The sequence below is a fragment of the Anastrepha obliqua genome, chromosome 2 (genome assembly GCF_027943255.1).
Source record: "Anastrepha obliqua isolate idAnaObli1 chromosome 2, idAnaObli1_1.0, whole genome shotgun sequence".
Taxonomy (NCBI): Eukaryota; Metazoa; Arthropoda; class Insecta; order Diptera; family Tephritidae; genus Anastrepha; species Anastrepha obliqua.
In genome coordinates this window covers 76,705,755-76,728,211 of record NC_072893.1, presented here as the reverse complement: position 1 = coordinate 76,728,211, position 22,457 = coordinate 76,705,755, and the positions used below count along the sequence as shown (strand labels likewise).

The 22,457-nt window shown below is 36.7% G+C and overlaps 1 protein-coding gene and 2 pseudogenes across 1 annotated transcript; 1 reads left to right on the top strand and 2 right to left on the bottom strand.

Moving 5' to 3' along the window:
- The first annotated feature begins 3,530 nt into the window (after positions 1-3,530).
- Positions 3,531-6,253, top strand: LOC129238690 (neprilysin-4-like). The gene has a single exon (XM_054873807.1). It carries the CDS (start codon positions 3,786-3,788, stop codon positions 5,820-5,822), a length of 2,037 nt encoding a protein of 678 aa, XP_054729782.1. The 5' UTR covers positions 3,531-3,785; the 3' UTR covers positions 5,823-6,253.
- Positions 6,254-14,686: 8,433 nt separating this feature from the next.
- On the bottom strand, positions 14,687-14,872 carry LOC129239846 (U2 spliceosomal RNA; annotated as a pseudogene).
- A 237-nt stretch (positions 14,873-15,109) lies between these two features.
- Positions 15,110-15,293, bottom strand: LOC129239867 (U2 spliceosomal RNA; annotated as a pseudogene).
- Between the last annotated feature and the right edge of the window lie 7,164 nt (positions 15,294-22,457).

The following is a 22,457-nucleotide window of genomic DNA, read 5'->3' as shown; positions in this document are numbered from 1 at the left end:
ACGATATGTGGTTTCAACAGGACGGTGCCACTTGTCACACAGCTAACGAAACAATGGCTCTTTTGCGCGAAAAATTTTATGGCCGAATAATCTCACGTCGCGGCGATGCCAACTGGCCGCCAAGATCATGTGATTTGACACTGTTGGACTTCTTTCATTGGAGTTATTTGAAAGAAAAGGTGTACGTCGATAAGCCAGCAATAATTCAAGAGCTAAAGGATGAGATAATTCGGCACATTAACGGCATAGAACCTCAATTATGTCTCAGCGTCATCGAAAATTTGGACCATCGGATTGAGGTGTGCCGCTGAGGCCTCGTTGGCCATTTGGCCAATACTTTTGTTCAATTATTGAGGCATACCAATGTTATCATAATGAAGCGCAACGACAATAATTTCCTAAAAAAATTATATATTATTCAAAATCAACACCGGCCCTTGAAAGTTAACCACCCTATATAAGGGTCTGAGAAGTTTGAATTGTTCCGTCTGACAAAGCCTAAGATCGAGTATGATTTTGAGATAATATAATTGATATGACTAGAGAATGAAAAATTAGATTCAAAAATTACTCCAAGGACTTTGATCTCGATTGTGGGATAGCTCGTGACTTAGCGTAAGTGACTTGAAAACATTTTTTAAAATTTAAAGAGATAGATGAGTATATGAACACTAAGAAGCGAGCTCATTAAGGTCAGCCTGGAGTTCAAGCACGTCCATTGGGCTTATTAGGAGTTTCTCTATTTTTGTATTACCGCAGTAAACAGATTAAAATATGTTATATTTGGCAGTTTTTTCCTGACCTTCAACACTGCTTCGAAGAAATAAATACTTATTTGTTGGCTGTCAGCACCCAGCAGGAATGTAATTTGTAATGAATTTCAAATTTAGGCGCTTACTGACCGTAAAACGGTTTTAAATGCAATTTAATGCTAATTAAATAACTGTATTTCGAGAAAACTCTGCGAATATCTTCACCTAAGCGAACAAATATAATTGCAACGTAACACTATTCAGCCAAAATAATTTTCTAATTCATACTAAACATATTTGCTTGAAAATTGCATAAGGATTTTCCCTTATCCTGAAGCTTACTACACTAGCCTCAAATCATCACATACAAGTAATGCATCATCTCTTTTATACAGGGTCGTCATAAATTTCAACTAAATACAAGGTGAAGTCCAAAATAAACAAAACTGACATCTTAAAAATGTTTTTGATGGCACCATCTTTTTAATCAGTTAGTGCGTTGGAAGTTACTTCCCTAGCTGACTTCCAATGAAAGCTTGTTGACATTCCGTTCAGTGAAGCGAAATTACTACGTCTAAAGTGTCATAATATTTGTATCATCGGTACAAAAATGAGTTTCGAAGAACGAGCTAATATCAAATTTTGTTTTAAAATCGGTAAAACGTTTAACGAAACATTTGAATTGATGAAAAAAGTTTATGGCCATAATTTTCTATCTCGTGCCAGAGTTCCGCAGAGATTTACACGTTTCGAAGATGGTTGTGAGGACATAAATGACAATGAATATACAGGCCTCCCACAATCAGTAATCACCGAAAACTCCATTGAAGTTGTTCCTAAATTTGTGAAAGATGAACCGAAATCATAGTGAAATTCATGTAATCGGAGTTGAATATCTCCAAAACATCGATTTATCGCATTTTTACTGATCAGTTGGGCTTACGAAAGGTCTGTGCACGTTTCATTCCACACAAGTTAACTGAGGACCACAAATTGCGCAGAATTCAATATTCGAAAGATCTCATTGAAGAGACGAGAACTTCCTTTACAACATTGTAACTGGTGATAAAACGTGGTGTTTCCAACATGAACCTGAAACGGAAACTAAGCGTTAAAGTGCCAAATGGAAGGCCCTAGGAGGCACCACCCAAAAAATTATGTTTGGAGAGCTCAAAAATCAAGTCGATGCTCATTTGTGTTTGCGATTCTAAGGTAATTGTGCACAAGGAGTTCGTGTTGGCCCATTGAACCGTCAGTGCAGTTTTCTATATTGACGCTTTGAAGCGTTTGTTGTGTCGCATTCGTCGAATTCGCCCTGAATACCGCGATGGAGGAAGCTGGCGCTTATTGCATGATAGCAGCATCTCATCGATCCACTCTTGTGACTGATTTTTCTGATTAGAAATCGCATTTTAACCATCAATCACTCACCGTATTCGCCTGATATGGCTGCATGGGACTTCTCCCTATTCGGAAAATTGCATTTGGCCATGAAAGGAAAACGTTTTGCGTTCGTAGATGCTATCCAAAAGGCTTTTACCGATATCTCAAAGGACATTCCGGTCAATGGCCTGAAACACTCTTTCGAAAACAGAATCGCGCAAAACAGTGTATCGACACCAGATAGATTATTTTGAATACATAAACTTGAAGGTATCAGAACAAAGTTCCGGTCGTTTCTATTTTAGTTCAGTCTTGTTTACTTTGAACTTCACCTTGTATTGTGTTTTTTTGGTAGACGATGAATGAGTCGAACATTGAACAAGGTTGATGAAAAATTTCATGAAACTTGTTCTGTCGAGGATAGAAAGAAGACTGGCAAATCAAACACTGAACTTTCTTTTCTTCTCTTAAAATACTGAAACCTGAAAGAATCTAAAATGTTTGAATGTTTTATTTTAAAGCAACATATAGGCGTTTTTTCGGAAGGACCATTTACTTGAAACTTACAAAAAATTATATCAAAATTGAAAAGACTACCTAACTGCACACTCGAAATTTTTCTAAAGATTCTGATTAAAAATATTTTAATTTGTTGAATTTTTCTTAAATTTGTACAAAGTTTGCAATTCGGAATTATATGGTTTTTGTAATAGAATGAACTATATTTTAAAAAAAGTTATTAAAATGAAATAAGACAGAAATAAATTTTCAAAACTGATCCACAAGTTCTAGTGCCATAGTCTAAATAAAGTGAAATAATAAATTTTTTTTTACTTGAGCTAACAAGACGACCTCCCTAATACGCGTATAATATTTAAATATTGAATTCTTTCAAATGTACTTGCATAATTACAAATGCTTTGAAAACCGAAATGAACAGCCCACGCTTTCCGCTAGAAAAGCTTCAACAAGGAAATGCAATACATGTACTATACATATATACAAACATATGTGCATATGTACTTACATTTTTCAAAAAAAAAGGCATTAAACAATAAAATTACTTAAGAATTCTCGCTCATGAAAATCGGTTATCAATTGAGCGTGACAAATTTGTGCGATTGCGCTTACGCTCGCATTTTTCTACAGTGACTACAACGCGAATCGAACTTGATTGCGAAAGCATTCACAATAGCAATATAATGAACAACTGCCAGATAGAAATACTTTAATCATCGTCGCTCACATATGTAGCTACTTAAACAGCTAATGCAAAGATGAACGTGCCCTTTTATTTTTGTATTTTCTACTTGCTCAGAATGGAATGGATAGGCAGCATTGATACATGTAATTAGCAACGATGCGCGCGATCGGAAAATACTCTTTAATAAAACGCTGAGACAGCAGAGCGACTCGAGTCGAATCGAACCGATCGTAAACAAAGCAAGGCCGCAAAGTCGGAACGCGCGTAATTCGTGCAGTTCATTGCGAGACGAGAAACCATCTGGTTGTTATAAGCGGCCGGGAAAACGCACGCTTGCAACGCGATACGGCAATTATAAATTTTTAATCTTATTTATGGATTTTTTTGTTGAAAGTCGCGATTAGGGCGGTGAGTTTGCAATTTTCTCATCTACAAATATTTCAAAAATGCGCACATGCACGAGCATTACGCTACAACTGCTGCATCTCTTCCACTTGCTGGCATTCCATCTGTCAACTGCCAGTGCAGCGCGCAGTATGAATCGCCAGCAATTGAAGACAATCGAGCGATATATGGATCCGAGCGCAGACCCCTGCAATGACTACTACCAGTATGCGTGCGGCAATTGGCAGTATGTGCACGCGGACGCCGAATATTACGAAACAATCGGGCTCATAGATTACAAAGTCGATCAGGAATATGCCCAATTATTGAACAGCGTACGCCGACGGCGCCGCCTCCGCATGGAACACACATTTGTGCGCAAGCTACTCGACTACTACAAGTCCTGTTTGACAGTGTACGCATATACACCACAGCTTTACTTGGATTGGCTGCAGGAGCACGAACAGCTGATATGGCCAACGGTATTACCGAGTGCGAGCCCCATACGTCGCGCTGGTAAACGACATGGCAAAGGCAAGGTAGTGCATTACGATTGGCTGAATATGTTGGCGGTGCTGCGTAAGTATGGAATGAATGCAGTGTTCATTGAGGAGACGGTCATACAACGACGCGATAATGCACGCGCCTCTGCCATAGACTTGGACAAGCCTGTGCTGAGTGGTGGATTTCAGCCAATGCCGCATAAGGGTTTCGAATTGATTATGGAATATTTGCGTGTGACAGATGAGCAACGCAAGGCCACTCTGTGGGATGCATTACACGAATTTGAGGCGAAGCTGAAGAGTTTAGACTTTGTGGAGGATACCACCGAAGAGGGTGAGGAAAGTGCGTCGGCACAACGTGAAACGACCTTAGCGGAATTGAATATGCCATTTCTCACACGCTACCTGGACATTATACTGGAGCGTCCGGTGGATCCTTATATGAAGCTGACAATACAAAATCTGCCATATATGAGGCTGCTGCTCACCGTGCTGGATGAGCATGAGCCGGAATTCATCTGCCGTTACTTAATGCTGCGTTTTCTTTGGTACCTGAATATTGATGGACCGCGCAACTTTCTCAAAGGCGATTGTGTCTCACATACGCGCAGCATGATGCCACTTGCCATGACCTGGTTATATGAACGCCAGAATCCCGAACTTATCGATGAGAAGTCACACATTGAAATGCTTTTCCGTAAAATGTTGCAACACTTTACCCAAACACTGCACAACAATGCTAATCAGTTCGATGCACACATTCTGCGCTTCTTGCAGGATAAAATCGATACGATGCGCATTAAAGTAGGTAATTTGCCACGTCCCGCCACCAGTCGCCAAGTGGAGGCATTCTATGCAGAACTGGAAATCGAACCTAGAGAATTTTATGCAAATCATTTGCGTCTACTACAACACTTCACACGCGCCAAGCACAAGCGTCTCGAAGAGCTGCTCGTACAAGATGACTCATTCTTTCACCTTGAAGATCCCGAAACTGGCGCTAGCTCCTCACCCTACTACCTGCTGCGCTCAAATGTGGTAATTGTACCACTCACACTACTACACACGCCCATCTATCATCCACAGTTGCATGAGATTTTCAAATATAGCTCGCTGGGCTTCCTGTTGTCGCACGAGATCACACACGGTTTCGATGACAGCGGTGTTGAGTTCGATAAGCGTGGCAATATGCGTGGCCCCTCCGATCGCATCAAATCGAATCGAATATTCGATTCGAATCTGAATTGCTTGCGTTCGCGGAATCCACAAATTGTCGATGAGAAAATCGCCGACGTGAGCGGTTTACGCTGGGCGTACGAGGCCTATTTCAATAGCATCAATGCCAGCAGCAACGCTAATGCCCGCCCGCTGCACTTTACCAGCCTATCGCCGGAGCATGTGTTTTTTCTTAACTTCGCACAATTCTTCTGCGGTTCACCGGCGACCAGTGCACGTGAGTTGGAGTTCAGCGAACATGGCTCCGATAAGGAGCGTGTCTTGGATGCATTAGCGAATTTCGCTGAATTCGGACGCGTCTACGATTGTCCAATGGGCAGCCGCATGAACCCTCAACGAAAGTGTCAACTTTGGAGATAGCAGCAGACAAACGTATGACTGAAACAACGACAAGTAATTTAGAGCTGCAAAATATGTGCGCTTGTGTGGGTGTTGGTGTGTGTGTGTGTTAAACCGAAATCAATGTATAAATAGGTGTAAGTGAAAGCGCGTGAATGTTGATACTCGTATTAGCTAACTAAATTATTAAGCTGTAAATAAAATAATTTTAGGTATAATTAAAAATTAATTAATATTTAAATGTAAAATATTGAAACTAACGCTTAAAGTGCATAAATTCTCAGAAAATACTTAAATTTAATATTCTCCTATGTATGTGTGTGAGTGTGTGTGTATTTTATTTTGTCGGTAGTGGAAACTGTAAGCTTGTAAATAATCTATAATACCCCACGTTCTAAGATGTAATAATTCGCTTTCAATAAACAAAAAGTTGGTACAATCAAATCATACAATCACAAGTGTCTTATCAATTTATTTAACCGCCTCATGCCAGCGCAATCTTCTATGCATTCCAATTCCATTGAATATGAAACGTCTGAATGGTTTTGAAACAGTTTCCTGGTATAATATAATATCAGTGAGTGTATGTGCGTATATATGCATTAAATGTGTGTACAATATTTTGTTGATGCCGTTTTTTTACTACACACGACTGGACCTAATAACCTCCAACATTAGTTTTGTTTGATTTATTTTCATAATTTTTTCGCCATGAAATGCCAAACTAAAAAATAGCACGACAGACTGATTTACTTTTATGAAATAGAACAAAAAAAACTATAGTGAAATGCGATAGTGATGCGATGAAGATGAAGCTGCTGTTGCAAGCCAACAACTGAAGCCAAGTTATGAGTTATTAATTCAGTGCTATTATAAGTGCATTTAATTGTTTTTGCTTTTTTGTATGGAATAAAACGAACTATTGTATTCTCATTAGAGAAGCTAGTATAAGCGGAGAGTCGTACTATCGATAATTCAGGATATTTCCAAAGTAAGGTCGGGACCCGAGATTCACGCAGGGATATAACTTGGGGCTTATATAAAAGCTAATAAGTCATCCGATCCAAATAATTTGGACATTGTCGTAAATGTGTCTAAAAGTTGGTTCATTTGTAGGCTCGAGTATAAAAAACTGAAAAAATTAAAAAAAAAACAAAGAAACAAAACTACAAATTCCAAAATTATTGAATGTTGAAAAAATTAGTACTTAATCTTTTTTAGTACTAAATTTAAAGGAAAATTTATTGTATTTGATAAGAGAAAAGGTTTTAAAAACCATTTCGAAGAAAATTTCGAAAAAAAGTTTACAAATATGAAATTTATTAAATGTTGGAAAATTTAGTATTTTTTAGTACTTAAATAAGCTTGACATCTTTCCTGTTGAAAAGCCTAGAATGAGTGGTGGAGAAACATATTCGAGTGGGGGTATTGCCGAGAAGTCCACTTAGTAGAAATCAACACGCTTACCAGAGTGGAAAATCATGCGAATCAGCCTTGCACGATCTTGTTAGCAAGATTGAAGCCGGGCTGGAAGCTGACGAATACACAATGGGCGTGTTCGTGGACATTGAGGGGGCTTTTGATAATGCCACTTTCGGCTCAATATGTTCTTCTGTCGAACGACACGGAGTTAATAAACCATTGTAAAATGGATATATTCCATGCTCTCTGAGAGGCTGTTAACCGCTGGTGAGAACAGTGACGAACTAATCACCGTGAAGGCCAAGCAAGGATGTCCCCAAGAGGGTGTTCTTTCTCCACTGCTGTGGTGCTTCGCCGTAAACTCTCTACTAGCGGAGATGCAGGAACTCGGTTTTCATGTCCAAGCATATGCGGACGATGCCTGTGAGCTAATATTGGATAAATCTTTAAGGAGGCTTTGCACGAAAGTGCAGAGGATTCTGGACAAAATCGATGACTGGTGTATGAGACAAGGTCTTTCCGTTAATCCGAACAAAACAACCTTAGCCTTGTTTATGAGAAAACAGAAATTGGATGGACTCAGTTTTCCAACACTGAAGGGTGTGACACTTGGTCTTTCCGATGAAGTTAAATATTTAGGAGTGATCTTCGATAAGAAGCTGACTTCGAAGACAAAAGTTTCACTGAAGGTGAATCGCGCATTGTGGACTTTTCAGCAATGCCGCAGAGCCTTTAGTAAAACCTGGGGTCTGAAACCTGCTGTGGTCCTATGGATATACACAGCACTTATCAGACCAATCATCACTTACGCTTCTGTGGTCTGGTGGCGACGGAGCATGGTTAAGTCCCCAATCCGGGAACTATACAGGCTGCAAAGAAGTGTATGTTTATGCATCACGGGTGCCATGAGTACAACCTCTGGTGATGCCCTAAATGCTATGCTTGATTTGCTCCCCCTGGATCTTAAGATACAACAGGAAGCAATAAAAGCAATGTGTAGACTCCATAAATATGGTTTGTGGCACAAAGACGGAACTTCGGGACACAGAGAAATCTCTAAGTTGCTATCTGAGCAGCATCCACTTTTTTGGCACCTAAAGACGACCTGATATCCACAGTTTCATTTGGAAGGAAATTTGATGTCAGATTTTCATTGCGTGAGCAATGAAGCAATCAAGAATGCATGGAGGAAGGTTTGACGGATATTTGTTTTACCGATGGGTCCAAGAATGAAATAGGGTCTGGAGCCGGATGGTACTTAGACGATAGTAATAAGTATCACTATGCTATGGGGGAATTGGCAACTGTTTTCCAAACAGAAGTTTTTGCCATCCTGAAAGTAGCCGAATGGATAATCGAGAGGAGATGGAGCGGGAAACAGACAAGGGCCAGAGCCAATAATCGGAATCAGTTCCGCTAAAATCAAGAATTGGATCAGCGCTTATGTAGGCAATCTACATAAGAAGCGATGATCCGGTGTAGAACGCTGCAGAACTGCAAAGTGCTTTGTGACAAGTCCGAACAGAAAGCTGTCAAAATTTCTACTAAACCTTAGAAGGAAAGACGTCCGGTTGATGGTCGGTATCATTACAGGACAAAACCCATGGGGTCAGCATATGACCACCATTGGGATCATTGAGGACCCGGTATGCCTGTCTTGCTTGGAGGAAGCGGATAGCACTGAGCACTTTCTCTGTGAGTGTCCTGCCTTTGCTAAAGCACGGCTACGAGTATTGGGTTCCGATGTCATGAGAATGAGTAATATTCGTTCTCTAAAACTGGGGGATATTTACAGATTTGTCAAAGAATCTGGAAAATTCGCACAGGACTAACTATCTCTTTCTCTGTCTATGTTCTTTCCTATCTCTTTCTCTGATACTTTTCTCCTTCCCTCCTTGACTATCTACCCCCTTTCCAGAGTTTTACATACAATGAGCTTTTTAATCTGAGTGTTTTAGGAGCCACCAAATCTCCTGGTGCTCCTTGGCTCGACCTTTTCAAACTTCAATTATTATTAATAATTATTTAATTATTATTTATAATAAGAAGTACACTGAAAAACTAAAACAACGTTTCAAAAAAAATTTTTTTTTTAATTTTACAAATTCGAAATTTATTGAATTTTGAAAATCTACAATCTTTTGCAGCAAAATATATAGGGCTGTTTCTAACTTTTACACTTGTTTTTTAAATATTTTAGGATAAGATATACTTTTAAAAAATTTTCCTTTAAAAAAAAATTCCATAATTTTATGAAAAGTTTTCGGGTAGCATTTGTTTTAGCCACTCTTTAGACTGTTTCTATTAATAGCTGAGACTACGTACAGAAAATTTCACAGTAGGATTCACACAACTTTTCGGGTTATATTCAAATACCTACGGCGAAGTAGTGAAAATAACGTATATCTGCTTAAGAATGTGACTAGCAACGCTTCGATCGAGTACGTATTCTAGAGCAGTATTCTGGGCTGATTTCAAAATGTTATTTCCCAAAAAAAATTTAAAAAAATTAAAAAAAAATTTGCATTAACAAAAAAATTTGTTTTTTTCAAAAAATGTTCCCTTTTTCTAAAAAAATGGAATTTTTTTCACATGTTTTAAAAGAAAATATTTCACATTAAAACACTATATCAGAAATCTTACTCGTTGTTGCGTTTTGTAGGGCGTATTGCCACAAGTCTTTTGACACTACACGATGAAATTATTATATTTCTCTTTTGTTGGGTCAAATTTAGAAATGCTTAGTTTATTTTGAGGTCTGTCCACAAGAACTGAATTAGTCGAATTGAACGCATTCAAAATATGTTCCCGTAGTTTGCCCTACATTTTTCGGAACCTCTGCCATCATATGGACTAGGGTTACATTTAATAGGTCTATCCATGAGAAGCTAGCTAACCATTAGAAGCTAGAATATCTGAATTTTCTTTGTCTTTTACTTTTGTTTTAATTAAGGGTTTTATAGAATATTCCGTTCTTATAGAAGTAATTAGTTTTAATATGCTTCAACGAAGCCTGCTTAATTTCCAGCCATTCTCGTTAATTTGTAATAATTTTTTCCTTAAAAGTGTTTCACATTTTTTTTCATATAAGGAATATACGGCGTAAATGCGAAACATCGTCTGGGAAAAAATTATCGTACATCAACTTCAAACTTTTATTTTGTTATACTACAATTTAATAGTCTATAAAGCTGGTACCCAAATTTAAAGAAAAATACTTATCAAGAATTTTGAATCTTGTACAAAATTTTAAACTTGAATTGTTGTAGTTTTTGCTTTCAATGAACTATATTTTTATAAAAAAATTTAATAAAAAACAAATAAGTAAATAGTCAAAACTTGCCAATATGTGTCGTCTTCATAATAATTTTTAGCTTTTACTCTTTGGTATGAAACCAATGCGTTTATTGTAGGTAAGTCCAATATGACGAAAAACTGTGACTGTCAAAAGCAAAGCCCTCTCCCAGTGTCTGTGGACGGTTATCAGATGTGAACCTCAATAAGTGAACCCTTATAGAAGATATTTTGATGCGATATCTACGCATAGCCAAAACTTTATACAAAATTCGCCAAGTCTCTTTGTCATGCAAGGTATAAATTTACATCTCTCTTTCGTGAGACCAAGTTCTCCGTCTACAAGAATTGATGTGCTCACCTGACCTGTAACAACATCTACAATTGACATTAAAACGGTTCCAGATATGCCAAATCAGTGCAAACTTATCTTTTTTTTTAAGTATAGTAGACCTTTCTGCTCCCACGTAAATATTTTATTAGCGGTTACCCGGAATTTTCCGTTGGTTCGCTGTACGTAATTGAATATAACTCCAAAAGGTAGCTTTCTGGGACCACTGGGCTTAGTCTCAGCTATTAATCAAAGAATAAGAAAAAATTACAAAATAAAATTTTAAATTTAAAAAATATTTACAAAAATATTAATAAAAACATTAAAAAAACTTATGATATTTCCGTTTAAAACTCCTAAACCAAATTTGCACATTTAATAAATCTCAAAATTATAAAATTTTTCAGTTTGATTATCAGTATTCTCTAGCCTACAAATAAACCAATTTTCCGAAAAGTTTACGACAATGACGAAAATACTTAGATCACTTAAGATGGTATTGCTCACATAATACTCTTACGAACTTACGACAAATTGTCTAGTTCAGTGGTATAGTTGAATTATTTTATTAAAAACTGAGATTGATTCTAGCGGGCACCGGCCGCCGCAGATTTCAACGCCTTCAAATAAATTATCCATAAAAATATTAAGTGAAGTAAAAAGTTCTAAGGGTTCTTCCTGACTAACGTTATATACAACGCACTTGGCTCTACTACACGGGAATATAAAGTTTACACTCCATTTGCAGTGCATCGATAATTTTTTGTTTCGTGAAGCCAGTTGTTGTTAGAACGTTCCCAGGTAAAAAATACATGTCTGTATCACTACGACCAAGGCGAAAAATTTGAGCAGGTGGTCAAAAAGATTGTGCCACTTATGAACCCAAAAAGTATTGATTGCGATTGCATAACGATCTGTTTTGCCAATATGACGGCGGAATATGAAGATATTGGCTCTGGTAGGCCAATGTCAATAAATGCTACCAAATTTAGGGAAATCCGGAAGTAAAGTTTATATGATGAATTTATTCTTGAAAAGAGAATTTCTTGTGCTATAGTTGCATTGCTTCTTTCCGGTATTATTTTCGTGTATCTAACCGTTAAAGTTTAAATGTAGTAGTAAGTCGCACTTAAGGACTGCTTTTGAGAACAGGTTCTTTGGGAACAGCTTTTGCATTTTGTTTATGGTATCATATGGCTTTGCGGCAAGGCTTTTGGGAGATAGACAATTTTTTTTCTTTCACTTTTATACTTTTTACTTTAACTGTATGCTGTATACCATAAATAAGTCATAAAAATGAGTAACAATTTATTTCCTGCATTTTGGCTTAGGTGCTAATGGCTTTCACAATTTTCATCGAATTTTGATTAATGGGCGCTAATTTTCTTTCAAACGAAAAAAAAAACAAAGAAACCAAAGGAAATTAGTATGCTTTTTTATGCATAATATTAGTTTGGGGAAAAATAAATCTATTACTTTCTCGGTAGATGGCTGTAGGGACCGATATCTCGTAAAGTATCGATTAAAAATTTCAAAGTTGTCAAGGTGACAAAGTTGCTCGTTGTCAAGGTGACATTTTACACTAAAAAAGCTATTTTGCTATTTTTTTTTTGTTTTTGTTCGATTCAGTTGTGAGTTGCAGGGTGTTTACAACGGGAGTCAATAAAGAATACATTCGGTACATTTTCCAATTTTTTTTATAAAGACGAAAATACAATGGTGCCGATACTGGGAACAGGTAATTACGTGCAATTTTGGTTTCGTTGACTCTGTTCAGGCATTTCTGATGTTAAAGGAAATGTCGTTAATACTGAAAATATTGATAAAATCATGAAATAAATCGAAGTTTACCGGCATGTTAGTAGTCGTAGCATCGTCGTTTTAAGCCATTTAAGCAAACATTTAACGTAAAAATAATGAATTTCTTTTTCCCCTGACACTTTTTCTGAAATTTTATTAAAAATTATACGCAACTGTCAACTGATTGATTAAAAAGTATTGCACAGAAAAGTTAATTATCTTGAGTTTCACGAAAAATATTTCAAAATCGCCACTGTAACTATTTCTAGAGGTAATGGCAATTTAATACATATTCTTTTTTTTTCAAATCGCAAAATTTCCTATACTACAAAAATTGTTTCAGATGTAAGTTTTACATTTGAAATGAGAATCAAACGCCGCAGGCCAGACATTTTTTTTTAATTTGTTGAATTGTGTAATCGATTACTGGCAAACTGATAATGAAAACTATTAATTAACCATTAAAATTGTAAGAAAAAAACACCTAACCGTTTTGATTATTAAGCGTTCACAAATTTTTCATTTCCGGTCAAAGTTACCGCTATGCATTTTTTATGCTTCATAAAAGATGAGCTGCCGGTCGTTTTGCCCATTTATTTCAATAAGTATACTCTCCCAGTCAACGAGCGAAATAATCAGATATAGAGAAAAAATTAATAGGTACTCATTGTGCGAAGAAGTTTACGTCATGAAGTGGCTTTGTGTATTCAACGAGCACAAGTAGGAAAATGTACTTAGCACATAATAACTTACACAAGTCCATTGAATATTAATCAGGCAATTGAAATCAAAAAAGTCTACACGATTGTATATTTTTAGTTAGAGGTACAATTGTGTGTAAATATTTTCTTAATAGAAAACAAATCGCTTACTTGTTTGAAGTAACTTTAATTTACGACAAGGCAATGCAATTCCTTCTGCTTACATATTGAATGTATGAATTAATGTACATATGTATACGCAACCACACACGGCAGAAACAATTATATAATCTTCCACAATGAGTATTTCTAGATGATCCATTTCGGTATTGTCTCGAGACTAGTCCAAAAAAAATAGAGGCAAAGTGTGATGTCCCGTTTGTGGAAACGTTATACAAACATGGACTAAGTAATGAAGTAATTTATTGGTAATCAATACTAGGCACATTTTAACGAGTCTATTAAAAAAAAAAATACCAGTCTAACGGTTAGACTTGATAGAAGTGAAACCTTCCGTAAAACAAACTGAGAGAGAATAAGACGAAAACAGCATTAGGAGCGGGATAATTATAGGTTCATTATAATATTGCTATAAAGTTCATATTTTATTTTCTTCATTTTATCATTATTCATCCTCAATGTTTTCAATTTCAACAAATGATACGAGTGGCTTATGATAGATAAAATATGATACAAATGCTTTGGTTTCGATGTTGTCAAAAAAAATACCCAAACGGACCGAAGAAACAGACTTACAAATTTCTTCCATTTTCGTCTACTTGTATTCATATAAAAATTTATGTCTCTTCCCACCAAAGCTAAATGTATTAGTATATTTTTTCTTGTATTTATTCAAGGCTGAAATCCAAAAAACTGTTTTCAATAAATAATCAGAAATGTCCTACAATGCAAATTTCAAAAAAAAAAAAAAATTGTATTTCTTGTGATTCGAACCAAGAATTTTGGATCGGAAGCTCACATTGCTAGCCGCTCGGCAATCGCGCCATACTGTCGGTATTGGCCTAAAAGTTATTTAGTTCGTCGCTACGTTTATATGTAATTCGTTTCACTTTTTCCCAAATCACTCCCAACGATTCTAAAGAAGTTTTCACTTCAAAAATTAAAGTACGAAATATTTATACCGATTCACTTAAACTGACTTTCAGTATCTAAACCAAAAATAGAAAAGCCAAAAAACTGTTTTCAATAAATAATCAGAAATGTCTTACAATGCAAATTTCAAAAAAAAAAATTCCATTTTCGTCTACATGTATTCATATAAAAATTTATGGCTCTTCCCACCAAAGCTAAATGTATTAGTATATTTTTTCTTGTATTTATTCAAGGCTGAAATCCCGGCGGTACTGCAATACCGGGTCAACCCGTGGCAGAGGCGGAGCAAGCCCATAAAACACTCCGCGCATTTCCAAAAATTAGTTTAACATTTGTTGTCCTCCGATGGAGGATCTATCAGATGTTAAGCTGATAGGAACAGATACCACACTACCTACTTCAATAGATTTTCTAATAAACCTTTTGAGAATTTACACGCTCACAAAAATTAATGTACGAAATATTTATACCGATTCACTTAAACTGACTTTCAGTATCTAAACCAAAAAACTGTTCAATAAATAATCAGAAAAGTCCTACAATGCAAATTTCAAAAAAAAAATTCCATTTTCGTCTACATGTATTCATATAAAAATTTATGGCTCTTCCCACCAAAGCTAAATGTATTAGTATATTTTTTCTTGTATTTATTCAAGGCTGAAATCCCGGCGGTACTGCAATACCGGATCAACCCGTGGCAGAGAAGGAGCAAGCCCCTAAAACACTCCGCCCATTTCCAAAAATCAGTTTAACATTTCTTGTCCTCCGATGGAGGATCTATCAGATGTTAAGCTGATAACCACACTACCTAGTCAATACATTTTAAATAATAAACCTAATAAAACTTTTGAGAATTACACGCTCACAAAAATTATTTATATCAACATATAATATAACGCTTCGTAACTAAATAACTTTTAGGCCAGCGACGACAGCATGGCGCGGTAGCCGAGCGACTAGCAATGTGAGCTTCCGATCCAAAATCCTTGGTTCAAATCACAAGAAAAAATAAAAGTTATTTTTATTTATTTCGTCGCTACTTTTATATCAACATATAATATAACGCTTCGTAGCCAAGTTGGTCGCCTTTTTCGTTTCACTTTTCCTCAAATCACTCCCAACGATTCTAAAGAAGTTTTCACTTCAATAATAAATGTGTACAAAAATTAAAAAAAGATTACATAGTATACTATAAAAACCAATTATGAAAAAATATTTTTTTTTCTACTTTTTTTAGTTAGAAGAAAATTTACACTATTTCTCACTAATTAACAACAATATCAAAATGGAAGGACTTACAATTGTATTTCGTCTACACCAGATCATTCTTATAGGAAACTTATTTTTGATTAAAATGCCAATAGAGATTTTATATTTACATAAATGCCACTTATGTAAAAATTATTTCACTTTTTTTTTAAATTCCGGCTTTTAAATTTTCAATTATTTTCTTGAATTTTAACAGCGACATTCCGCATTTTTAGTCCGTTGGTCGTTTCTTTTTATCAAGGGTGGTTAATAGGCCGGGTTTGTGGGGAGGCAAAAAAATCGTCCATTGCTCTGTGAAAATCATATTCTAGGGATCAAAATAAGAAACTTTGCCGAAGGAACCATACCTCTAAAACGAATTCTGATGTCCCCCAATTTGGGTCGAACTTTTTAGTTTCTTTTCTCATGTAAAGGCCAAAAATGGTGATATTTTGAAATGATTGTATGGGGAACCCCCCAGGGGACTTCCAGGAGGTGTGCCACTGGCATGGATGGATCGGCCGTCCAAAGTTAGTGGGGATCGGTCATACATTTGGACTCGATTGGAGCACTCTAAATGGGTCAAAGAGAGATTTTTCGTTCGACCCAAATTGGGGGACATCAGAATTCGTTTTAGAGGTATAGTTCCTTCGGCAAAGTTTCTTATTTTGATCCCTAGAATACGATTTTGACAGAGCAATGAGCGATATTTAAATCGACCCGCCCTAGTGGTTAAGTTTCCAGGGCCGGTGTTGATTTTGAATAAAATGCAATTTTTTTTAGAAAATTATTATCATTTCTCTTTATAAAGATAAAATTAATATGGTTCAATTACGCATGGAAGAAAATATCGGCCAAATGCTGGCCGCAGCCCCAGCGGCACACCTCAATCCGATGGTCCAAATTTTCGATGACGCTGAGGCATAATTGAGGTTCTCTGCCGTTAATGTGCCGAATTATCTCATCCTTTAGCTCTTGAATTGTTACTGGCTTATCGACGTACCCTTTTTCTTTCAAATAACCACAAAGAAAGAAGTCCAACGGTGTCAAATCACATGATCTTGGCGGCAAAAGAGCCATTGTTTCGTTAGCTGTGTGACAAGTGGCACCGTTCTGTTGAAACCACATATCGTCCACATCCATATCTTCCAATTCGGGCCATAAAAAGTTCGTCATCATCTCACGATAGCGAACACCATTCACAGTAACTGCCTGACCGGCCTCATTTTGGAAAAAATACGGCCCAATGATGCCGTCGGCCCATAAACCGCACCAAACAGTCACTCTTTGTGGGTGCATTGATTTTTCGGCAATCACTCTTGGATTATCATTCGCCCAAATGCTGCAATTTTGCTTATTGACGAATCCACTAACGTGAAAATGTGCCTCATCACTGAAGATGATTTTCTTCACGAAGTGCGCATTTAGATTTGAACGCCCGTTTTCATAATAAGCCTGAATAACTTTAATGCGTTGCTCGATTATGTATCTTTCCATGGTTCAAAATGAGTTAGTTTGAAATTGAAAAATGTCAAATGAAATGCAAAAAAAAAACTTGACGTTTAGGTGTGGTTCATATTCAACAGCCCTCGAAATTTAACCACCGTTTACAACTCCTTTGGCAAGCATTGTTGGGATGGCTGTATACGACTGATTTCCCTTCAATAGTCATGTTATTCTAAAGTGTCAAATACAATTAGTGATTTACATTTGGTTAATAATTTCTTTCCCACTTCTCGGTTTTCGGTGTTCCTATTCCTCCAAGATTATGTTTTGGTATAATCGTTCTTATTAAGTCTGTTCTGTTCTGTTCTAATTCTGCGATTTGTACCTGTTTGCACTATTTGTTGCGGTCTCAAAACTTTCCAGATCTCCGACCATATCAAATTCGTATTCAAAACGAGTATTAAGTGAATCAGAATAACGACAATTGAAAACGCCACTCGATATTAAAATGCTGTGGCTTTGTTACTATACTACCGCTTCGTTCTTCTGCACCATTTTTACGAAACGGGAAGAAGAATTTAAAACGCGTGGTTTCATTTCGACGAAAATATTAGCTATCATTTCACTCTCCATATTCTATATTCGTCTATTTTCGTCTCAATCGACGATGGTTGGCCGCTCAACCAATGGTGCTTATATACGCTGCATTTTTTGAGTAATATTTAATTTATATTTATTTCTCTCATTTTTCCGTGAAATCCCGATGCTCATTGGGCTTGGGTTCCCAATGCTACGAGCTTAATGAATCAATTCGATCTTTATTCCCAGATTTGAACTCTTATTGCAGCACTTTTAATAGATCGCACTCGCCTTTTACCAACAAAAGAATGATAATATCTCTTTTACTAAATTAGTGACTATGAAATGGGTTTAACTTTTTATTTAGCTGATGCATTTTTTCTGTAGATGTTAACAGTTATTTATCTCGACATGTGATCAAGCGAACGGTAGTCACACGCAAACCTATTCAGTCACCGTGATTTTAGTTTGCCGATTGACATATTGCCTACTTCAGACTTAAACACAAAAATATAAGAAATATGGATCGACCATACAATATAACAAACATTTTGCAAAAGTACCCAAATCGCCCCCTTCAGAGTAATCGTTAGCTAGAGCTGTATTTTGCATTGCTTTTTCACTGTTGGCTGTCCGCATTTGAAAATTGCAGAAATAACTTAGCACAGTCTAAGCAATTAATGAAATGATTGGAAAAAAATTTTAGGCGAAGTGTTTTCCAAGAACGACAAAAAGAAAATGTTTTCGCAAAAAAAAATCCTATTTTTTTTTTAATATTTTATCCTAAAGAATTGAAGTAAATGTATTAAACTGATAAAAGGGCAGGAAGATATTCTAAACACAATATAGGTATTTATGTATATGCTTTTCTTTAACTTCTAGTGGAGCATAGGGCGTCCAAGAACTCTCTCTATACCAAAATTTTCAATAAATTAAATTAATTTTTTTTTTAATTTTTAAAATTTTTCTTTTAATTTTTTTTTTAAACCAATTACCGACCATGCCCAAAATACTTGAACCACTTGTCGTGGATTTGCCCATATATAAATGTAAAATTTCAACAAATTCGAAAGCAGAAATGTTTTCAAGAATATCAAAGATCTCCAACACCTCTCTGACAGCACAGCATCAATCTCTCTCCGCAATACAGTGAGTAATTAAGACGAGTGCGTGAGCAAACGCTCTGAGATGGAACTAGAGGAATAGAGTGCAAATCTTAAGCACCTCTTTTGAAAAGTACAGCAGTTACTAACAACTGCTGGACTAATCTGCACTTATGGTATACCATATTACATTCACATTGATGGTTGAATGTAGTGCGTAAAACATACTGAGGCACTAAAAGATGAATACTAAAAGGGAACAGCTGCCACGTTCGAAGTAGCGCAAAACGATTTCTGAAGGGAGAGCAGAAATTAGGAGGAGAAATATGACTTCAAAGTTCTCACTTCCGGTATGCACATTTTAGGTGCAGACATAGAAAAGCTTATTGGATTCACTTAAAATATGAAATGGAAAGTTGTGGCTACAAAGTGAACTCTTTCCAATCACAGCATTTACATTTTTTAAGGAAGCCTAACTACTGTGTTAAGTCGTCCTAGATAAAAATTTTGAATAATTTCTTAACCGGTATTTTTTTCAGTTGGTCATTAAAAATCAAAATATATGTCCAAAGCGATTTTCCCATTTAACTTTATTACAACTTAGAAATCAACTTTTTACCCAGGCTATGCAGATATGTGCGGGACCTTTAAGGATTTTTTTTCTTAGGCGTTGTGGTAGCGCGCTACCCTTAAGTGGCCTTCTGCTTTCTCTCCATCACCTCTCGCTGCGGGACAACCGTCAAGTATTACTTCACGGGGAGGGAAGGCGATTAGTCGCCGTTTCTGTGTCGCAGTCTTTCCAGACGCCTCATCTCTTTCATAATCTCGGCCACTAGGTCGCATGCAGCATTCCACTGTTCCTTCGAGCGCAGCATGTGATGTTCGAATGTTTCCGGCGAAGGAGGTTCTCCAAAGGTTCTATAGAGTCTTTCTTTTGCAGAATGGAAGCGCAAGCATGTGAAGAATATGTGGTGAACGTCCTCTAAAATGTTTCCATCGCAGTAGTCGCAATAAGGATTGCCGTCGTGGTTAAACCTGTATAGATATTCTTTGAAGCATCCATGTCCACTGGGTCAGGTAGAAGTCTACTTCTCCGTGTGGCCTCTTTCACCAAAGCTTTTGGTTGGAAATGCATCTGTGCGTCCAACGCCCTTTGGCCGAGTTGTCCCACCTAGTTTGCCACTCGTCGATGCAATTATCACGTAACGCGGCCCGAGTAGACGGGCCTTTAGGATGTAATTTGTATATTGTTAATTATAGCAATATTATTCTTTCAGTTAATTTATGCTTTCAACGTAAGCAAACTTGTTTAATACATGCCTTACTCCAATCAAATCTTATGAATTTTCGTATATTAGCTCTATAACTTACTAATTCATTAAATAAATATTTAAAAAACGTCTATATATTAAGTCTCACATAAATACCACTCATTTGTAAGCTGATTAAAATATTTTATATATTCAAAGTCTCTTAAAGTTAAACAAGAGGTTTTTTGGAGTGTCAACTTTCAGAGCTGGTGCGCTAGTCTTTAGACAGTTCAACTTACTGCTGGGTAAATACATGCGCTGTGTTTCTAAATTAGTTGTAGATGTTCATCTAACGAGCGTTGCATGAATGCAATGCATTGTTCAAGTATTTGCCGATTTAGCAGGAATTTTTCTATGGTTTTTTACAACTTTGTTTTTATTAAGCTTGATTGTAAACGAAATCGTGCCTGGTGATTGATTAAGAAATATGCACTTTTAATACTTTTAAATATCTTTATCAAGAGTTTCTTAATGAATAGAGCTTAATAATCATTTGCTTCATACAAAACAAAAAAAAAACATTATTTAGTAACATAAATTAATTTTCTTTATTACATATGAGAATTGCCTATTGAGCTATTATTGTATAAATACCAGTCGTGCTTAAACGACGTGAGGGCATAATGAAACTGTTGCTTAACAGCCTTCAGCATCGATATCTCGACGTTCCCAACAATGGGGCATCCAAGAATTCGATTTTTCGGCAGATTTTACATATAGACGATAAGCACGACATGAGCTGGACATTTAACATATAATTATTAAGAGACGTGCTTTGAATAAAACTAGTGAAATCTGAAAGTATTACATTTTTATATATTATATTTTAAAACAACATCTATAGGTGCCTTTTGAAAGGCATTTATAAAAATAATATACTATATATAAAATATATATAAGTAATGTGTACAGCTAATAGAGCAAAATCATCATCATCATCATTAGTCACAGCTACAACCCGGGATGAATTTTGGCTTACTCCGCAATTCTCTTCTAGGCTTCTCTGTCATTTACTAGTAACCGCCAGTTTCTTACTCCAATGGTCTTCAGATTATATTCGACGCAGTCTTGCCAACCAGACGATGACAACATCCGATGAAGCGACGCTTGGAGGGTTTGAGAGAAAGATTCTGCGCAAGATTTTTGGACCTTTGCATGTTCGCAGCGGCGAATATCGCAGGCGATGAGTTGTATGAGCTTTCCGATGACATAGACATAGCGCAGCGAATAAAGATCCAGCGGTTACGCTAGCTGGGTCAGGTCGTCCGAATGGATAGAAACGATCCGGCTCTGAAAGTATTCGATGCGGTACCAGCTGGTGGTAGAAGAGGAAGAGGAAGGCCTCCTCTGCGTTGTAAAAATCAGGTGGAGAAGGACTTGGCTTCACTTGGTGTGTCCAACTGGCGCCGGTTAGCACGAGAAAGAAACGACTGGCGCGCTTTGTTAAACTCGGCCAAAATCGCGTAAGCAGCTATAGCGCCAATTAAGAAGAAGAAGTCTAGCCATCCTTTGCGCAATCTTCTCCTTTTTCTCTCCTCTTTCGGCGTAAAGTGCACAATTGTGTTTTTGGGGACGAGTGCTTTCCACTCCTACGATGTATCCCAGTCATCTTATCCTCTGCGATTTTATGAATTTTACTACTTATATACCTTCTTCGTTCATTAGACTGAGCCGGATGTACTCGCATTTGTCATTTCGCTTCCGGCCGAAGATTTTGCGCAATATTTTCCCTTCGAATACTTTGCGTAACTCTCCCACTAAATTTGTCATGCACCATATTCCGGAGCCATATGTTGCTATTGGCCGGACTGTTGGTCTGCACATCTGCATCTTACTTGCTCCAGATAAAGGTTATAATTCAAACAGCTTCATGTGAACACAATAAGCTTTGTTTTCTGCGCTCTTGTTGTCGCTTGTTACTACATAGGATTCCTAGGTATTCAAATTTATTATAATGGAGCAAAATAATTGCACTTAATACGAGACGGGTTCAATAAATCTCTGAAAATTGTAATAAGAAACATTTCATTTGGCTTACAAAAGCACAAATAAACAATTTATCTTTCAACAGAATCCCCATTTAAGTGCTCAATATTTTCCTTTATTGAACACTGCGTTCCACGCAATAGTCGCTAGGTGCTGAATCGAGAGATCGGGAGAATATCTAACTCATTTTATGAATGTGCAAGTTTGGGTGCTAGTGGATTGAGATATAAGTGACTCAGTCACACGAAAACGACTGAATTAATTAGCATGAGTCATGCACAGATGACCTGGGTAGAAAAATTATAATAGCTACTGTTTTATTA

Excerpts from the sequence above, each read along its gene's own strand:
- LOC129238690 (XM_054873807.1), top strand. The coding sequence starts at position 3,786 with ATGCGCACATGCACGAGCATTACGCTACAACTGCTGCATCTCTTCCAC.